The 19,328-nt window shown below is 41.0% G+C and overlaps 1 protein-coding gene across 3 annotated transcripts in view; it reads left to right on the top strand.

The window, feature by feature from the left end:
* Positions 1–164: 164 nt before the first annotated feature.
* PARP1 (poly(ADP-ribose) polymerase 1) overlaps positions 165–19,328 on the top strand; it is a 46,739-nt gene continuing 27,575 nt past the window's right edge. Inside the window, exons 1-5 of one of the 3 annotated variants that reach the window (XM_074222823.1) lie at positions 165–379; positions 7,943–8,111; positions 9,872–9,990; positions 14,723–14,937; positions 17,435–17,531. In XM_074222823.1, coding sequence (XP_074078924.1) covers positions 260–379; positions 7,943–8,111; positions 9,872–9,990; positions 14,723–14,937; positions 17,435–17,531 — 720 coding nt within the window. In that variant the 5' untranslated portion in view covers positions 165–259. Of the gene's footprint in view, positions 380–568; positions 782–860; positions 1,076–7,942; positions 8,112–9,871; positions 9,991–14,722; positions 14,938–17,434; positions 17,532–19,328 lie in introns of those variants that run through there. The other 2 variants (XM_074222826.1, XM_074222824.1) reach the window with 2 other exon arrangements.

Genomic DNA, 19,328 nt, shown 5'->3' with positions numbered 1-19,328 from the left:
GGCCGCCTCCCCCTCCCCGCAGGGGCCGCCTCCCGCGCCGGCGCAGACGTGAGCAGTCTATCCCCGAGGCGCGGAGCGCAGCGCAGCGGCGGGCGCGGCGCGGCGCTCTCGGCGCTCGTCCCCGGAGCCGCGGCCTGGGCCCCCTCGGTGGGCGGGAGCGACGCGGGGCGCGCGGGAGCGGAGGCGCGGCGGCACGCGGCGTGGGGGCACTAGCGGCTCGGCGCTGCCCGCGGCCCGAGAGCAGACCGGAGGCGGCGGGATGGCGGAGGCGGCGGACAAGCCCTACCGGGCCGAGTACGCCAAGAGCGGGCGCGCCTCCTGCAAGAAGTGCGGCGAGAACATCGCCAAGGACTCGCTGCGCCTGGCCATCATGGTGCAGGTAGGGCCGGGCCCCGCCGGCCGCCCCGCCCCACCCCCACCCCCACCCCGGGTTTCGCGCGCTGCCCCGCGGCCGGGGGGAGGGGCGGCTTTGTGCCCTTGGGTGGGCCGGGAACGAGGCTGGGGCCCCCCTGCCCGCGGGGGGCGCCTAAACTTGAACGAGACCCTGTAAAAGACAAACCGCAGCGACTCCAGGGCCAGGCCCGAGGCCAGGCCGGACCCGCCTCCCCGCCCGCCGGGGCCGTTACGCCGGGGCCGCCCCCGCGTGGCCTGGATCCTGCGGTTTGTGAAGCGCCCCTCGGGTCCCCGCGCCCCGGAGACCAGAAGGAAGCAGCGGGGCCCTGGGGTGGCCAGCGGGCTGAGGGATGAGGCCCCGCGCACGTTAGGGAAACGGTGAAAATAGGTAAAAAGGAGGAGGCGGACCGGAGGAGAGCCTCGGTGGCTGCTGCGCTCGCAAGCGGCCGGGCCAGCGCCTCCTACTTGCAGCCCGCATCTCCCCGCGCGCAGGGCCCCCGGACGCTCGCTTTGCCCGTCCAACTCTGGGCAGTGTTGAAGCGGACAGAGGGGTCTGCTGCCGGGAACGTTCGTGTTGCTGAGGCTCTGACATGTTCGCGGCAGCCCTGTTTGTGGTGGCGAAGAACTGGAGATCAAGTGAATGTCCTTCAGTTGGGGAACGGCCTAGCGAGCCGTGGTACATGTATGTCATGGAACACTAGTGTTGTGTCAGAAACCAGGAGGGAGGGCAATTCAGGGAAGCCCGGAGGGATTTGTATGAACTGATGCTGAGTGAGGTGAGCAGAACCAGAAAAACACTGTGCACCCTAGCAGCAACATGGGGGTCATGATCCACCTTGATGGACTTGCTCCTCCATCAGTGCAATAATCAGGGACAGTTGGAGGCTTTCTGCGATGCAGAATATCATCCGTATCCAGATAAAGAACCGTGGAGTTTGAACAAAGTCCAAGGATGATTCCCTTTAATTTAGGGGGAAAAAAACAGATATCTTATTGTCTGATCTTGTTATCTCTTAGACTTCTTGTCTCTTCTTTAAGGATAGGATTTCTCTCTCATCACACTCAGTTTGGACCAATGTACAACGGGGAAGCAAAGTAAATGACAAATTGCTTTCTGTGGGAGGAGTTGGGGAGGGAAGTAAGATCAAGGGAAAATTTGTAAAACTCAAAGTAAATAAAATATTTAATAACAGCAAAAAAAAAACCCTAGCTCTGTATCACTGGCAAGTCACTTGTTCAACACAGTTTGCCTTTATTATCTTATCTCTGAAACAAGTGGAGAAGGAAATGGCAAATCACTAAAGTATCTTTGCCAAGAAAATCCAAAATGGGGGTCTCCAAGGACGAGACTGAAAAGATGACTAAGAAGCACAACTGCAAAAGTGTGCTGAGAGAGATTGGAATGCTAATTAAACAAACTATTAATGTACATCTCCTAACCCTAGTGCTCATGAGCTTTCTCTCTCTCTCTCTCTCTCTCTCTCTCTGATCTCTTGCCCAGCCATTTGAATCCAACCTTTCTACTTTTTCCTTGGAGCCATCTTCTAACACCAATCCTGATTCATTTACTCTAGAAAATGATGCATCATCACTTAGAACCTAAAATAGACAACACTGTATGCTAATTGGTTCATGTGTCTTAGCTTTGCCTCTTAATTAAACTGTTTGGTGGAATCTTTTAATGGTATTGTAGGCAAAGTTCTGGTTTCATTTAGGAGACCAGGATTCAAACTCATCTCTGTGTGGCTCAAAAGCAAGCTACTTAAGTGTGAAAAAAAGAAAGGCTTGAACTGGTAGGTCTCTGGGGTCCCTTCGTATTCTACTTCTAGAATCCTTGAAATCATTGATGAAACCTGGAGAGAACCTCAGAGGAAATATTAGTGCCAAATAGATTCTTGTTCCAGGTTATATTCTGTCACTACCTTTGTGGCCTTAGCCAATTCTAGATCTCAGTTTTGTTCTCTTGGGAAAAAAAGATGGTGAATTTTAAATAGATGGTTTCTAAGGACCTTTCTAGAGCTAAGTTTCCATGATCCTAGGAAATCCTAGTACTACTAATATTAAAAAAAGAAATATGTACAAGTGGGAAATCTTTCTGAAGAATACTGGACAAAAAATAACCAGGAAACAGGCAGAAAATTAATGTTAATGGGATGAAGAGTTTTAGAAGGTATAAAGATAGGAAAATCAAAGAGCTGATAGAGGTTATGGAATTCAACATTTTAATTTTACAAATAACAAAGCTGAGATCAACAGAAGTTGTGACTTGCTCACATTCATACAACCAATAAATTTCTTGAGTCAGGAATTTGACTTCCTGGCCTTCTCAGTTCCTTTGTACTCCAACCACTACAGGATGCTGTAAAGCTCACTCAGTTACATGTACCATCTGATGCATTGTAGGACTATCTTAATGGTCATCTTATCCAGCCCTCTCATTTTACAGCTGAGGAAATTAAAATAAGAAAACTTAAAAACTTTGCCCAAGATCATAGGCATTCCTCTGACCCTAGATCTGATAATGACGATCCTTCCCCGGGTGCCAGTCAGAAAATTTTTGCGATGTGTAACAGCTGTAGATCTCCACCTCCATATCTCTTCAAGACATGCTTTTAATCACTATCACTTTGTTATTTTCACTTTTGATTGTTTTTAGAGTGTAGTTATTACTAGTCATAGTTATGGTTTATATTGTTTTCTTGGCTCTACTTTCTTCACTCTGCAACAATTCACATGTATTTTTCTGTGCTTCTTTTGTTAGTCATATTTATCATTTAACTGCAGGGTTATATTCCATTACATTCATGTACCACAGTTTATTATATTCGTTTACCATATTCCTCCAGTTGATGGGTATTCACTGTTTCCAATTCTTTGCTATCACATAAAGCGCTACTACAAATATTTTGGTGTATATATGGGGACTTTTTTTTTCTTATTGCTTCCTTGTGGTATAATCTCAGTATCAGAGTCTCTGATTTAAGTAGTACAAAGCATTTTAATTTTACCCACTTGGATGATTCCAGATTGCTTTTCAAAATGACCCTACTGTTTCACTGCCCCACCAACAATGTTAGTGTGCCTGTCTATCCACTACCTCTCCGACATTGACTAATGTTGTTTTTGTCATCTTTTCAAATTCTTGGATGTGAGGTTATTTTACTTTGTATTTCTTTTATTATATAAAATATTCTTTTATCTGGATTGGGATTATTTTGCAATTCTTCTTTTGAGAATTGTTTGTTCATATCCTTTGACCTCTTATGTATTAGAGAATGACTGTCAATATATTTATTAATAGTCTATATACCTTGGGATACCAAATTCTAATCACAAGAATTTGATAATAAGATTTCTTCCCATTTGAAGACATCCCTTATCCTAAATTCATTAAAGTTGGTGCAAAAGCTCTTTAGTTTCAAGTAATCAAAGTTATTTATCTTATGTAAGGGACCTCATATTTATTAAATGTCTGTAATCTTTTGTACCAGTGACTCTTCCTAAGATTTAGAATTGCCTATATGGATTGCTGATTTTGTTGCCCTATTTGGGGTCTCTTTCCTTCTCCAGCTTAATTTTAAAATGTGGACCACACATAGGATTAAGTGACTTGCCCTGGGTCTGAGTATTTGTAATTAGAGTTGAACTCTGAAAGATGAGTCTTCCTGACTCCAGGCCCTATATTCTATCCACTGTAATGTCAAGCTGCCCCCTTTTCCATGTGCAAAATTTAGAAAATTATGAATGCTTAAGAAATACTGGCAAAAGAAATCATTCTAAAAATGGTCACAGAAAGCCTTTGGGATAAGTATTTTTTAATTGGAATGTCTGCTCTGAGTAGGAAAGACACTTGGGGGGGGGGGTGTTACTCTATGCTTTTGTGGAGACTTAAAATTCAGTTTTTTGGACCTGGGTATTTGGGTCTGTCTGTGAGTCTAAAGTCTAAAGAAAAGAACATTTCACATTCAGCTCTCGGCCTCTGATGGCTTGTTTTACATTTGTATGGAGCTTTGTTCTGAAACTGGCCTTCTGCCACCTGATTCTGAGGTTGCAATCTTTACCTAAAGGCTGTAGGGAAGGGATCACCAATTTAAGATCTCTCTCATCCAAGGTCTGGGGTGGGAAAAGATAAAATGAATCCATTTATTGCCTTCTTTGAATTTCATTCTTTTTTGTTTTCCCTTTATATACTGTATTTAAAGTCTGATTTTCCTGCTTAAATCTTTGCTTTAATTGAGGGCAATTTTCATTTCACCAAGGAAGTTGCTTCTGCTGGTCTGTACTCCATTTAGAAAACAAAAGCTGAGTGGTTCTGGTTCCCCAGATGGCTGCAGTCTATTGAATCTTCCTGTAATTGTGACAAGGCAGGCTTTCCACTAAGTGATCTGTTCCACTTAGTCAGTCAATAAATATTTAGTGAGTTCAGGACCAGCATTGTGATCTACCATTGTGCATGAGGTAACTGAGGCAGTTAGAGTTTAAATGATTTGCATGATGACATCCCCAGGACCTAAATTAAGACTCACCATCCCCAAGTTTCCATTTGGTTGCTTTGCCACTGAACCATATACATAGTGTTTTGCATGAGATTAGTTTTCAGAATGGTGTTTGGGGATCAAGGAAGGAACTTGTGCGAGAAACTCATAGTGGGAGCTTCTTTAGGGACTTTCTTTTGAAAGAAACAGGGTTGTGTGATTGCAGTAGAGCAGAAAAATAAGCTCATGTTTGAGTTCTTAAGCTCAGAAGTTTAGATTGGGCAGGCATCTTTGTGACCATTGTCTTCTCAAAATCAGGTGACAAATTTGCATGTAAATGCATCAGTCCATTTTTAGAAATTGCATCTTGTCTATGTATGTGCTCAGAAATCCATTTGTGCAAAAGTCTAGTTTAGGAACTACACTAAAGACTTTTGGAATACCCTGTACTGAGAGCAATACATTCCTTTTTTCCTTTTCTCCCCCCTATTCCCTTGTAAATACCTCAGCTTGAAATATCTGTTGAGATGCCAGTGGAAGAACTTTAAAAGTTCATTGTCCTATAAATCTTAAGTGAATTTGGGATTCCTTGCTTTTTCTTCAAGGTTCCTTTTTCTCTTTTAAATTTGTAATGGTAAATACATCAAACTAGAAGCATTTTTGTCTTTCCAAGACAAAATAGTTTGTTTTAATTAATGGGAAATGAAATTTTAAAAAATTTGTTTGAACATTTTCAAATTGAGAAAACTAGAGACATTGACTGAGTTCTGGAAAAATCACAGACTTTCTTAGTTTGCCACCATGACTTTAGGCAAACCACTTAACCTTCTGAGATCACAGATTTTTCATCTCAAATGCCACTTCTCTTCTAACCCTACATGACCTCTAAGGGCCCTTCCAGCTCTTAATATTTAGTTCATCCACATTTCCATTTTAGAGATGAAGAAACTTGGGTTTGGAAGAGAGGAATGGATTTTCTCTTTACACACATCTTAGTGAGAGAATTAGTCCAAACCCCAGATTTTTAGATATGAACTTAAGACTATATAAACTGTTTTGTGTATTTTTAAATATCTTCCAAAATCTCTTCAGTCTGGGTACTTCTACAAATACTAAATGCTGCTTCGGTCATGTTTATATTCAGTACTAGCATGTTTTTCAATGTTATATAAACCCATGCTGTGGGGGCCATATGAGTGAAAGAGGAAGACATTTGAAAGGGGTAGAATGAGGGATAGGCAGAGACTAAGCTCTTTTTGTAGACTATATTTAGAATTTGAATATGATGATCAATTAGAGCTAGTTTTATTCCTGCTCTTAAATTTACTTACTTATTTGTTTGTTTGTTTATTTATGGTTTTCACAAGGCAATGGGGTTAAGTGGCTTGCCCAAGGCCATACAGCTAGGTAATTATTAAGTATCTGAGGCCAGATTTGAACTCAGGTACTCCTGACTCCAAGGCTGGTGCTCTATCTGCTGCGCCACCTAGCCACCCCTCCTCTTAATTTTTAAATACTCCTTGCTCTTTGTGTACAACTCTCATTTTTTAGTGTCCCATTCTTTTCCTGAGCTTTGATAGAAATTTACTAAATATTGAGAAAATTAACATGGCTGTTTCTGACCAGCATGTTTTCCTGCCTTGCTTGCCATCTTTAACTTCCATTATGAATTCTTAACTACAAAAGCATTTGTAGGTACCTGGCTGAGCTTGCTATCATTTTTAATCCCTGGGTGAACCAATGCTTATTTTCCAGTCTACTACAAATGAGTTCTGTTACATATGAATGGCATACACTGGATCAGATCAGCGTAGTGTAATGGAAAAGTGTGCTGGTCCAGAGATCTGGGATTCAAATCCTAAGTGTGTCTGGGTAACCTTAGGTTCCTTACCTTTAAAATAGTGGAGTTGGTTGAAACAACTTCTTAGTTCGCTTCCAACCTTACATCTTTGATCAGTGTCTCCACATATAGCTACGAGGATCAATGTTAATATGAGTTAGTATGACAAGTCTCTAAAATGAGTACCTTTTTCTCTTCTCTAGTTACCAGCATTAAAAAGGAATTGTTGTTCAGATTGAATAATCTGAGAGAAGTGGTCAGCTCTCAAATTAGCTTCAGGAAGTAAAATTCTTACTAGGGGTTCAAGGAACTTTCTTACTTCTATGAGAAAAAAATGAATATAAAATTTTTTCCCATTTTAATAATGCAAGTACAGAATATTTAATATGTTGTTTAGTTTCTTAAGGTGTTTAGATGCTCCCTACTCAGTGCAGAACTGAAATCCAGATTGCAAGGTATCTTTGAATAGATTTCAGAGTTAGTGAACTTGTATGGTGAGGAGAGATTATATTTATCTCTATATATTTGATTTTCCTTATAATCTTATATGTACTCAGTTGAGCTATAATATGATGGATGCATTCTTAAAAATCATAATAAAAACCATGGAGTTCATGGGGGGGGTAAATACTCAAAAATATCAGTGATACCTTAAAAAAAAGATAATCTAATAAAAAATGGTATCACAGTTTTACACAAGTCAAATAGTTAAGAGATCCGTAAATACTAGAATAGTAATGTCTCCAGTCTTGGTTTGTAGCTAGGCATACACTCCTGTTTCTCTAGAGTATAGACAGACAAAGTGAAGGCTACTGAAACTCCTGCATGGGGTACCATGCAGGAGACTGAGGAAAAACCTGAAGTTTGTGGAAGTAGATGTCGAGGTTGTATCTTTTGACTTACTGGGAAGTGGAACAGTTTTCTGTGTTTTCACCTATGAAATTTCACACAGGCAAGTGCAAAATCTGTATTATACTTAAAATACTCTCTAATCTATCATCTGAATATATTTGGAACATAGCTGCACTTTAAAAACAAGTATCCTAGAAGAACTGATTATATTTTACTTTACACATTTTAAAACCATTCTAAGGGATCCTTAAGTTTTTTTATACTGCCAATGGAGTCCATGACACAAAACGGCATTAAGAACTCTTGATCTCGACATTATATGAAATCCATATTCTTGTGTTAATCATGCATCTGTCTTCTTGTAATTCTGCTTTCTTCTTAGTCACCCATGTTTGACGGGAAGGTCCCAAACTGGCATCACTACGCCTGCTTCTGGAAACGTGGGCTCGTCATTTCTCAGGCTGAGCTTGAAGTAGATGGATTCTTGGAGCTGCGATGGGATGACCAACAGAAAATTAAGAAGACCATTGAGGCCGGAGGACTGACAGGAGGTCTGTGGAAATGATAATGCTGTTATTGTCACTCTAGGGTTCCTTGGGTGCTTCCACTCTGGCCTTAGATTCTTTGTTGAAGAGAAAGTGGAGTAGCTAGAACCAGGAAAACATGAGGATCAAAATTTAGGAGACTCTGGGTGGGCACTTAATAGGTATAACGTGCTGCAAAAGTAAAATGATGTCTGTCTGCCTCAAGGAATTTGCACAACTTGCTGGGGTGCATCCTGTATATAGATAATTAGATACAAGGGTCATTTGAGGAGACTTGGAGGTACCACTTGGGACTCTACTTTGTCACTACTCTCCAGAGTGGTAGTAGTGGTGTTAACAGAAACACCTTCATAGAAGAGGAATGGACTGTCCCTCATGAGTGAATTCCTCCCCTACCTCCCATTGAAGCTTATATCTTTGTAAGTGCCAAAATTTTTTACATTTTAATTGCTTCTCAAGGAAGTCTTTTCTAAAATGATTTATCCGTTTTCTTGCCTTTTTTCAACTGAAGATATTGTATTTAATTTGGCCTTTTCTTGATGACTTAAGGTCCTCGCCTTAAGGTAAATGTTTGTAATGGTATGTGTGTACTATGTTTTGACCAGCAGCATCCCCAGAGCTTAATGATAGGCATTGGACACTTGACATCTCAATGAATTAGTTTCAAATCACTTTCTGCCTTCTTGGGTGTGACTTTTACAGATTTTCTTCTTTTTCCTCCTTTGCTGTCAGATAGGACTTTTGCATTGGCAGTGTCCAAAAGAATATGTCTCGTTATTCATGTTAGTCCATTAGCCCTCTGTTAGGATTCTTCATTGTTGGTCCTCTGGAGTTGGTTGATTAGTACCTTGATCAGAGTTATTATGTCTTCCAAAAGTGTTCATTTTGCAGTGTTATAGTATAAGTTCTGTTTCTGCTCATTTCACTTTTATCAGTTCATACATATCTTTGTAGGTTTCTCTTTCATCATTTCTTGCAACACACCTTTACATTCCCATAGTAAAAATTAATAACAGTTTATTAATAACTACCTCATTTTATTTTCACAACAATCCTGGGAGATGGGGCTATTATTATGCCCATTTTATAGGTGAGGAAACTGAGGCATAGAAGGGTTAGAGGATTTGCTTAGGGGTCTCACAACTAGTAAGTATCCATGGCAGGATTCAAACTCCTCTTTTAGGTTTTTGCAAGGCAGATGGGGTTAAGTGGCTTGCCCAAGGCCACACAGCTAGGTAATTATTAAGTGTCTGAGATCGGATTTGAACCCAGGGACTCCAGGGAAGGTGCTTTATCCACTGCGCCACCTAGCTGCCCCCTCCTCTATCTTTCTGACTCCAAAGTCAAGTTACCCTATAATTTGTTTAGCTATTCCCATGTTTTTGGACACTTTACTCTCTTCTCCATTACTAGGTATTTTTTTTTCCTCCCTCCAAGTTCTAGTTTCTTGTCACAATAAAAAGAACTACCATAAATATTTTTGTACATAAGTATCCTTTTTCTCCTGGATCCAGTCCGGGAGTAATAGCACTAGAATGCAGGGTCCCACAACTTTTTGGTCAAGAAGGACTTCTTGAAGTTGTCCATGCATCTGATTCACAGCCCTACCCACTTTTCTAAGTCCGCTTATTCTAGAAGCTTCTTGAACCTTAAACACAACTATAAGTCTCTAAGGCAGAATTGGAACTCAGGGCTTCCTAAGTTGAAGTCCAGCATTCTCTCTGTGAAGCTGTTAAGATGGGCATTGTTCTGTGTTTTTTGCCTAGGCAAAGGTGGGAGTCAAGATGGAGGTGGCAAGGGAGAAAAAACCCTCATCAACTTTGCAGTCGAGTATGCCAAATCCAATAGGAGTGCTTGCAAGGGCTGTCAGCAGAAAATAGAAAAGGTAAGAGTGGTGGCAGCCAGGTGGCGAGGGAGGTGTAATTTGGCCAGAATGGACCCCATTAGCCCAACAGAACCTCCCTTGTGCAGTTGTTGGGAGGGACAAAAGAGACAAGATTTATGTAGAGGCCTTTGTCAAACTCTAAGCTCTCTATAAGGGCAGCTGTTCTTGTCCCCATTTTAAGGTAAGGACGCTGAGGCTCCAAAATATTGACAGCTAGTCAGTGTCAGATATTCTGACTGACTCACAAGTTTAATGCCCTTCCCAGGACTTGGACATCTAGGCCTGTGGAGGGAGAGTGCTCAGTGATTGAAATTGGATGGGTAGATTCCAGACTTGGTTTCAGGATGCCCTGCATCCCAAACTGATCCAATGATGGTACATTGGGCTTTAGAAGATCCAGCTGGATGCTGAGCAGAGGGAGGAGCAGGCCTCCCTCATGATGGGGCAGCTAGAATGTCTTCAGCTGAACGTCATCCTATGGACGGTCAGTAAGGATGCAGGAGAATTTAGGGGATAGTTGGGTGGGTGGGAGGAGAATCTGTCTGTCAAAAGAGGGATCCATGGCATTTCAGGCCAGGATCCTCTGATCCCAGCAACCTGAGTTCAAATCTTAATTTTTGTTGCTTAGTACTAATGTGCTTTGTGGCAAGTCACTTATGTCTTTGACCCTCAGCTTCCTTGGCTGTTTTATTTAGCTTATTCATGAAGAATAAGAAATGATTAAGGGTTTTTTTTTTCCTTGAAACCATCAAGAAGGAGCTCACTGAGTGAAACATGTAATGTCTTGATTATGAATGGGGGAGTGGAATACAAGGGCAGTGGGAGGCTCAGGGGTAGAGTCAAAGGACCTGAATTCAAATCCCACCACTTCACTTTTATCTGCTTCGATTTCCTTGTTAAGTGGGAATAATAAGAGTATTTCCCTCTGAGGGTGGTTGTGAAGATCAAATGAGGTAATATTTATAATGTGCTTTGAAAACATTTACAGTACCACATAAATATCGATGATGATGATATTGTTTTCCATCCTGAGATTTTGTCTAAGTGAATCTAAAAGAGACCTGAACTTAGAATTGATTAACTTCGGGTTATAGTTTTCCTATTCCCTGGCCATATAATAGTAGAAAACTTAGTTAACCAGAGGATCAAATTAATTGTAGAAAAAGTGCTCTGTAAATCTTCAAAGTGCTCAATATATATGTGAACTATCACTGTTAAATTTGCAAGCCCGAGTTTCCTTATTTTTAGGTTGTGGGGGGGGGGGTTGCAAGACAATGGGGGTTAAGTGGCTTGCCCAAGGCCACACAGCTAGGTAATTATTAAATGTCTGAGGCCAGATATGAACTCAGGTACTCCTGACTCCAGGGCCTGCGCTCCATCCACTGTGCCACCTAGCCACCCCATCTCCTTATTTTTAAAATGTGGTTTGTATTATTTAAACCTACTAGGTCTTTTATGAGGGAAGTGCATTCATTGTAAATGTAGGATGCTATAGAAATGTGAAGTTTAGTTAACCTAGGGCAGCGATGGGGAGCCTCTGGTACGTATTGGTGTGGCACTGCCAAGGCAACTGCAGGTGGTAGTTTAAATTCAATAAATCTAGCTGGAATGAATTAATTAAACGTTTGACCAAATGTACCTCGCAAATGATGTTATAAATATCCAAATGACCCTTGGCAGAAAACAATTCCCAACTCCCTTTTAGAGACTTCTCAGAACTGAAGACATTTTGCATATTAAAGCACATGATCAAGATTAGAATTGGGTATTAAACTTTTCTGTTCTCAGTTCCAAATGTCTACCACTCCATCTTCTTGGCTCCCAATAAATAATTGTCTCTTATAGATTGAGAAAGCCAAGGCAGGCAGAACCTTTCTTTGGTTTATGGAAATGTTGGGCTTTTCTCTTCAGGCAGAAGGAGATGATTGAAACTTCTTGAGATGGTTTTATCTTCCTCCTCCCCATTACAAAAGTTCCTTCTACTCCATCCCATTTAAAAAAGACAAACAACACCATAGTCAGGCAAACAAATTTCCCCTTTATTCATTTCCAGACTTGTATGTCTCATTCTGCATCTTGAGTCCATCTCTGGCAGGAGCGGGGTAGCATTCTTCACCAACCTCATCATTAATCTGTTGCTATGTGTTTGGTATTCCCCTTGTGATGAATCACTAATTTGAACTGGGAAAATAGGTGTAAAAAAGAAAATATTTATTAAATGAAGTTACAACACAAAAGAAAGTAATAGAAAAAATTAAAAGAGATTAAAGAATAGCTACGTGGATTGCTAATTAATCTTGCCAGGCCAGCTGCCTGGAAGTCAAAAGAGAGAGGAGAGGGCAGGCAGCTGTGGGCTTGATTTAACCAGGCCACATGGTGGGGCCCATGGTGCTCCACATGGATTAAGAACGAGTCATAATAAGCCCCATCCTTCTGGATAGGAGGTTGGAAGAAGCAAGAGAGCTCAAAGGGGCAGTGATTCCTGTTATATACCCCTCTATGGTAGGTGGTGCTTGGGGAGTGCTCTTACATCTTGGAGCATCTTGGAGGAATGTAGTTTGCATATCTGTAGTTCTGAAAAGGGAAGTTCTTTATGGTGCGAGAAAGACAGGGGTGGGTGTTCATGAGTGGGGGAAGATAGATTTTACAACATAGTTGTTTCCAAGGCTTGAGCAGTTTCTCACAGTATGCCCACTAGTGTATCTCAAGTCCAGATTTGATTGTTTCAAATCTGGGGGATTGTTAACTTTTTGGGGTATAGAACCAGAGTTCTGTGATGAGAACAAGTTTTACAGTCTTCCATTCCCTTCACTTAAGGTGCCAGAGAGTATTGGGATTGTCAGGATGATTGATAACTTTAATTTGCACTGAATCTCTTCACTTTGAAGTCAGAATCTGCTGGGAAAGTGGTAATTCTGAGAAATTATTGGTATAATCTTTGCACATATATTGATTAATATGAAAATCACAAATCTCTTTACAGAACATCTAAAGCACTTTGATTAATTCTAAAATGTATATAAATATTGTATTCATTATTTTTCTGAAATTAAGTGCCCTCCAAGAATATTAAGATAGTCTGTGTTCCCAGGGCTCACTGCAGTGAACTCTGTGTGTGTCAGTCCTGGTACTTAAGACCAGGTACATGTTGACCTTTCAGACCTTCAGCCTTGTCACCTCTAAGATGACAATAATACCTGTCACACCCAGCTGGGTAGTTGTGATACTCAAATTGGTTAAGCACTTCATCATCTTTGAGATCTAGATAAATGTTAGCTATTAGCATTAAACCCTAGGGAAACAGAGAAGTTGACCTCCACATTGGATCACCTGGGTTCAAGTGCTACCTCTGAGAGACACTTACTGGTTGACCTAAGAACTCTCTACATTTAAATATATCAGAACAGGTGCCTGTCTGCTTCACTGGGCAGATTTTATTCTCCAAAGGTTCCTTAATACAGTTAAAATCATGAAACTAGTCCAGAAAATTATGAAAGTACCCTGGGGGGGGTTATCTTTACATTTCACCCTATGTCATGATCACCTTTTACAAACCCTGATTCATTTTTAGTGTGTCCATAAAGCCAGAGGACTCATAGGTGACCTCTTAGAACAGAAACCTTCAAGTAACTTCTAGGTGTGTGCTGCTTAGATGACCTTAAGGTGTTTTCTGGACTTAGATGAGCTTGATGCCAATATTTTGGAAACTTGTTTCTCATTAATATCTTTTTCTTAAACTAAGTACTAAGTCCATGGAATAAATTCCATAACCATAAATATTGCAAGACCATTTGTATTCTGTTGAATAATACTGTGAGGGATACAACTCAATGAAGTAGAAAGAACTCTGAATTTGGAGATGGGACTGGCTCTTCCATATACTTGAGTAATAAGACCTCATTTTTCTTTTTTTAGTTTTTAGTTTTTGCAAGGCAAATGGGGTTAAGTGTCTTGCCTAGGGCCCACACAGCTAGGTAATTAAGTGTCTGAGGTCGGATTTGAACTCAGGTACCCCTTGACTCCAGGGCCTGTGCTCTATCCACTGCACCACCTAGCCGCCCCACCTCATTTTTCTTAATCTGATTTAGAGCAGTGGTATCAAACTCAAATAGAAACATCCTTGCCAACAGGGTTCTCTTTCTCTCTATATGTACGTGTGTGTGTGTGTGTGTATATGCACACACACACACATACACACACACACACACTTATTTTCATGCTTAAAAAATAGCCTAATTAATACTTTATATGTGCTTTTTTCTTGCAAATAAAGCATGCTGTATATGACTTTCTCTAAGATTTCCAATCCACTGTTATTAACAAATCACAACCTTCTTTATAAGATGACAAATTTCTCCTAAGGCAAGGAGTCAAACAGTTTTAAAAGTACAGTGCTATAGTTTTTCATGGTGTGTGCTATCTGTGAGATTTTTACTTATTTTGTTAAATATTTTCTAATTAAGTTTGGGCAGCCTGGAGAGTATTGTAACTACAGTCAAGTTTGGCCTTTCTGGTTTAAATGATAGTCAAGGTCCTTTTCCAGCCCTGAACCTGAATCTTGAGTCCATTTACCCTGAGAGTTATTAGGGAAGAAATGAGATTCATTGAATTTAGAAGTTGTTTTTCCTTACTGTCTCCTGGCAGTCTCGGGAGGGGGGGGCATCATTTGGGTCCCCTGTAAGGTTGTTTTTCCAAGTTATGTCTGTCTCCCACTTCTGGTCTTCATTCACAGGGTCAAGTTCGGTTGTCCAAGAAAATGATTGATCCAGAGAAGCCACAACTGGGTATGATTGACCGCTGGTACCACCCAGCTTGCTTTGTCAAATGCCGGGAAGAGCTGGGATTCCTGCCTCAGTACAGTGCTAGCCAGTTCAAAGGATTTGGTATCCTGCAACCAGAAGACAAGGAGACCCTCAAGAAACAGCTCCCTGCAGTCAAGACCGAAGGGTGGGTGAGGGAAGGGCTTTGGGGAACCCTGGACACTGCATCAGCCTGGGCTTTTGTAGTTGGGGAGGTTGCCTGAGTTTGTAGAGACCAGTGATAGTAGCTGAGACCTGGCTCAGAAGTCCGAAAGTCAGAAGCAGAGCCAGGGAAAATGAAGCTGTGCAAAGCATATTGGAAAGTGTTTCTTCTCCCTTTTTCCACATCTTGTTTAATAGGTATTCTTTACTTAAGGAACTTTCAGCAATCAACCAATTGACTGATAAACATTTAATTCATTGATTCTTATGTGCCAGGCCCTGTGTTAGGCCTGAAGAGGTTCAAGAGACAGGCTTAGATTAGGAAGGACATTAAATACTATGCAAATGAGTTGGTGCTTGATCCAGAGGTTGTTGAAATCACAGGGTTTTATTAAGCATGATAGTGACAAATCACTTGGGTGGCATTGGTGAGAAGGAGGACCAGTCAGGACATTGTGGCAGGAGCCAGCAAGAAGTGATGAAGGCATGGATTTGGGCTGGAGATCATGTAAGCAGGGAGAAAAGGGTTCACATGAGACTTGTCTTTGAAAGAGTAGTGTCAAGATGTGGTAAGATGAGGAAGAGTGAGTATCTGAAGGTGACTCTGAGACTGTTAACTTGGGTAACTGGAAGGATGATAGTATGTACCCTTTACAAAAATAAGGAGATTCAGAAGAAGGTGACATTTTTGCAAAACCAGAGCCATTTCATTCACTAATTTTTTATTTTTATTTTGAACACTTCTTATGGACAAGTTGTGCCAGCCAGCCACTTCTTATACAGATAGAGATAGCCAATCATAGACTCAGCTGTCAAGTAACTTAATCCATAATAGGGAGAGAAGACATAGGTGCAGAGAACTGAAACAAGGCAGGGTGGTAAACATACTTGCTGATTTTTCAGTCTAAACTGATAAGAGTGTCAACAGTTTCCTTGTCAGAACAAGGAAGATACCCAACTGTGCTTTAATATTGTGCCAGTACAATATTATTATAGAGTATTGTAAATTATCTCTGTCCTTGTTTCTACCTGCTTGATTCAACAGAGTACACCCCCATCTAGGAGATAATACCTGGATTCTGGCCTCAGTTTCACTATTGGCCAACTATCATTCTCCCTCCTCCCATTTCCATGAATGTCATCAAAAAAGGAAGCTTCTATTTACTACTGAATTTAAAGGACAAAACTGACTTCCTAAGTTGTATGTAGTGTATACTGTACACTGATGAAATTTGTGTATCATAAAATCAGACACATAAATCTTTATCTCCGGGCATCATCACTTCTTAGAAAAGAGGGGTTTTTTTAAACATCTTTTGTAAAATAGCATAAATATAGAATTGATATATGTTTTTGGCCTCTGTGATTCCTGTTGTGTTCAGAGATTATACTGCTGGTGTCACTTCAGAATGTTGAAAGCCAGATTGGTGTTATTCCCATCCCTCACCTTCCATGTGTGTTTTGCACAGTGTCATAGATCTAAATCTGGAAAGAAACTTAATAATCCTTTACTTCCACCCATTTTGTGGATGAGGAACCTGAACCTAAGAGATGAGGAATAATTGGCTTCTGGTCACATAGCAGTAAATGACAGCTAGGATTTGAACACTTACAGCACTGTAGCACCTATCCTTTGCTCCTTCTGGGGTGGCATTTGCAGCTTCTGACTCTTTGGCCCTGTGGTCATGTGGATAGGGTGAAAGGACCCTGACTCTTGGCCCTTCCTTTTCTCTGTAGATGGTCTGGGGGTCAATCCTAACTCCCTCTGTGCCAAGAACCACATGGTGTTTTCACCAAACTTAACCAGGTTCTTTTCCTCCTTGCTCTCCTTTCCCCTCAGTCTTTGGATCATTGTCATCTGTGGGGTGAGTGACATCATGATAATGCTTGGCCCAGCCTTGCCAGCTGTAATTGCCTGGCACTCTCCTCTTTCTTGGTCAACAATTTTTTGAGCTCAATTTTACTTGCCAATCATGACATCACTGATGCAGCACTATGAGTTATTTACTCTATTGCAAATTCTGACTTTCTTCTCTGGACAGCTAAAAATACTAAAAGAAAATGCGTCTCTATTTTAATTTAAAACTTGGTTTGGCAAGGAACGGTGATGGGATTAAACAGCACTGTTAGTCATGATTTGACAACAGCATTTTTAGAGAAGTGCTGCAAGTGTTATTGTTTCCCCTTTTATATTAGGAAACTGAGATTTAAGTGATCTTCTCACATCTATTGTCTGGACTGAGACTTAAACCCAGATTTTTCCAACTCCAAGTCTAATATATTCTTAACCATCTCCACTTCACTTCACTCTACCCCCACCCAATCCCAACAGAAGGAGGTGGTCCAGATGTTATCTGGAATGAGTTGTGGGCCACTACAGTCATGTGAGCTGGCATTTTGTCTCCCAAGGATCTGTTTCCCTTTCAAAAAGGAAAGGGAATGCTGTCAAAAATTCTCTGCTTATGTGCCCATGTCTCTTTCAGGAAGAGGAAAGGAGACGAGGTAGATGGAGATGACGTAGCCAAGAAGAAAGCCAAGAAGGACAAGGACAAAGAAACAAAACAGGAGAAACTCTTCAAGGTTAGCACATTTTTAGTGCATGCCTCCCTCCTTTATTGTCCCTAAGCAGTGTGAGTGGCAGTTTTCCATCTGACCCTCCTTTTCTTTTTTGGGAAAACCTTCCAGGGAGAAGAAAAGTCCATTTGACTTAGTCTAGATCTGTTAGTGGACCAAACACCCCTGCCCACAGGGGAAATAAACTTCACCACGTAAGGGCCTTTCATGGTGAGACATTTGAGGAGGAAGAGAAATTGGGAACTGCAAAAGAAAGCTAATCATTGTTATTGGACCTCAACCGGCCACCATGTTCCATTTTTTAAATTCTCTGTCTGCCACAGTATTTTAAGAAAATCAGAAGAATTAAATGTGTGATGTGGACACAGCAATGCTAAATTCCAGAATGTCATTTTGGTTGCTGGTCTTTTGCTAGAGGAAAATGAATACTTATTTAATCTCCTGGTTTTGGTGTTCAAGTCCTAATTGAAGTCATGTTTTCTCTGACTTTAGCCAGTTCCATAATAATGAAAAACTTAATGTACACATCCTCTAAAAAAATTTTTTTTTAATTTTGTCTAAGTTGAACCCTTCAGTTGGCCAGCAGTGCAGACTGACTTTTATGCTGAGTTTTTTATATTAGTTTGCTTTTTCTTTCTTTTTTTTTTGCAAGGTAATGGGGTTAAGTGGCTTACCCAAGGCAACACAGCTAGGATAATTATTAAGTGTCTGAGGCCAGATTTGAATTCAGGTACTCCTGACTCCAGGGCCGGTGCTCTATCTACTGTGCCACCTAGGTGCCCTAGTTTGCTTTTTCTTAACTTAATGACTTTGGAGATTCTTCTGGGTATTGGAGGGAGAAATTGCTTATGAATTATGCAGAAGGCCTTTCCTGTTCCACCCAGATAAATGCTCTGAGATCATCTATGAACTCCATAGGTCTTGTACTCCTGGTTATTTACAAGTTGTCTCCAGTAATCCTTAAACCATACCCTCTGGCTACATGTTAACTTTTTTTAACATAAGGAAGCACCTGGGTGACACAGTGGTAGAGCACTGGACCTGTGTTCAAATTCAGATTCAGGGCCAGCTAGGTGGTGTAGTTCATAGAGCACTGGCTCTGAAATCAGGAGTACCTGATTTCAAATCCTACCTCAAGACACTTAATAATTGTCTAGCTGTGTGACCTTGGCCAAGTCACTTAGCCCATTGCCTTAAATAAATAAAAAATGTTTTAAAAAAGAATTATACTTTTTTTAAAAAATTCAGATTCAGACAGTTTCTAGCTGGGATCCTAGGCAAATCACTTAATTTCTTTGCCTCAATTTTCTCAGCCCTAAAATACCTCTGGTTTACAATATGCCTTCTATAATTCTGGTGGTCATGCTTCACAAAAGATGGAATTTTGAAAGAGAGGTCATCAAAATAATCACTGATAAGAAGGGTGGGATCTTCTTCCTGAGATTATTTGGAGGATGATTGAATTAGAGTCTTTTTAGGGGAAGGGAGGACAATTGTCTAAGAAAGATGAATTAGAACTCTTTTGTAGTCTTAATACCTCTTAAACCTAGTGCAAACCCAAGGGTGTGTCCCCTTCACAAGACTAACAGCTTTCAGAAAAAGTACTTTTATTCACAGCTAACAAAATCATGGGTTCTTGGTCTTTCCCTTACTCCCCTTCACCCCTCAGTTATCAATCAGTTGAAGCCTCAGCAGGAGTTGGCCCCCAAGGCTAGAATTTGGCTACCTCCAAAAGGGAGATCACTGAATAGAATCCAGGACTAGACCCTCAGGGATAGCAAGAGCCAGGTCTTTGAGCTGCCT

Source organism: Macrotis lagotis, chromosome 2, assembly GCF_037893015.1.
Source record: "Macrotis lagotis isolate mMagLag1 chromosome 2, bilby.v1.9.chrom.fasta, whole genome shotgun sequence".
Lineage (NCBI taxonomy): Eukaryota > Metazoa > Chordata > Mammalia > Peramelemorphia > Peramelidae > Macrotis > Macrotis lagotis.
The sequence above is the reverse complement of the archived record's forward strand: the minus strand, read 5'-3'. Positions and strand labels throughout refer to the sequence as shown.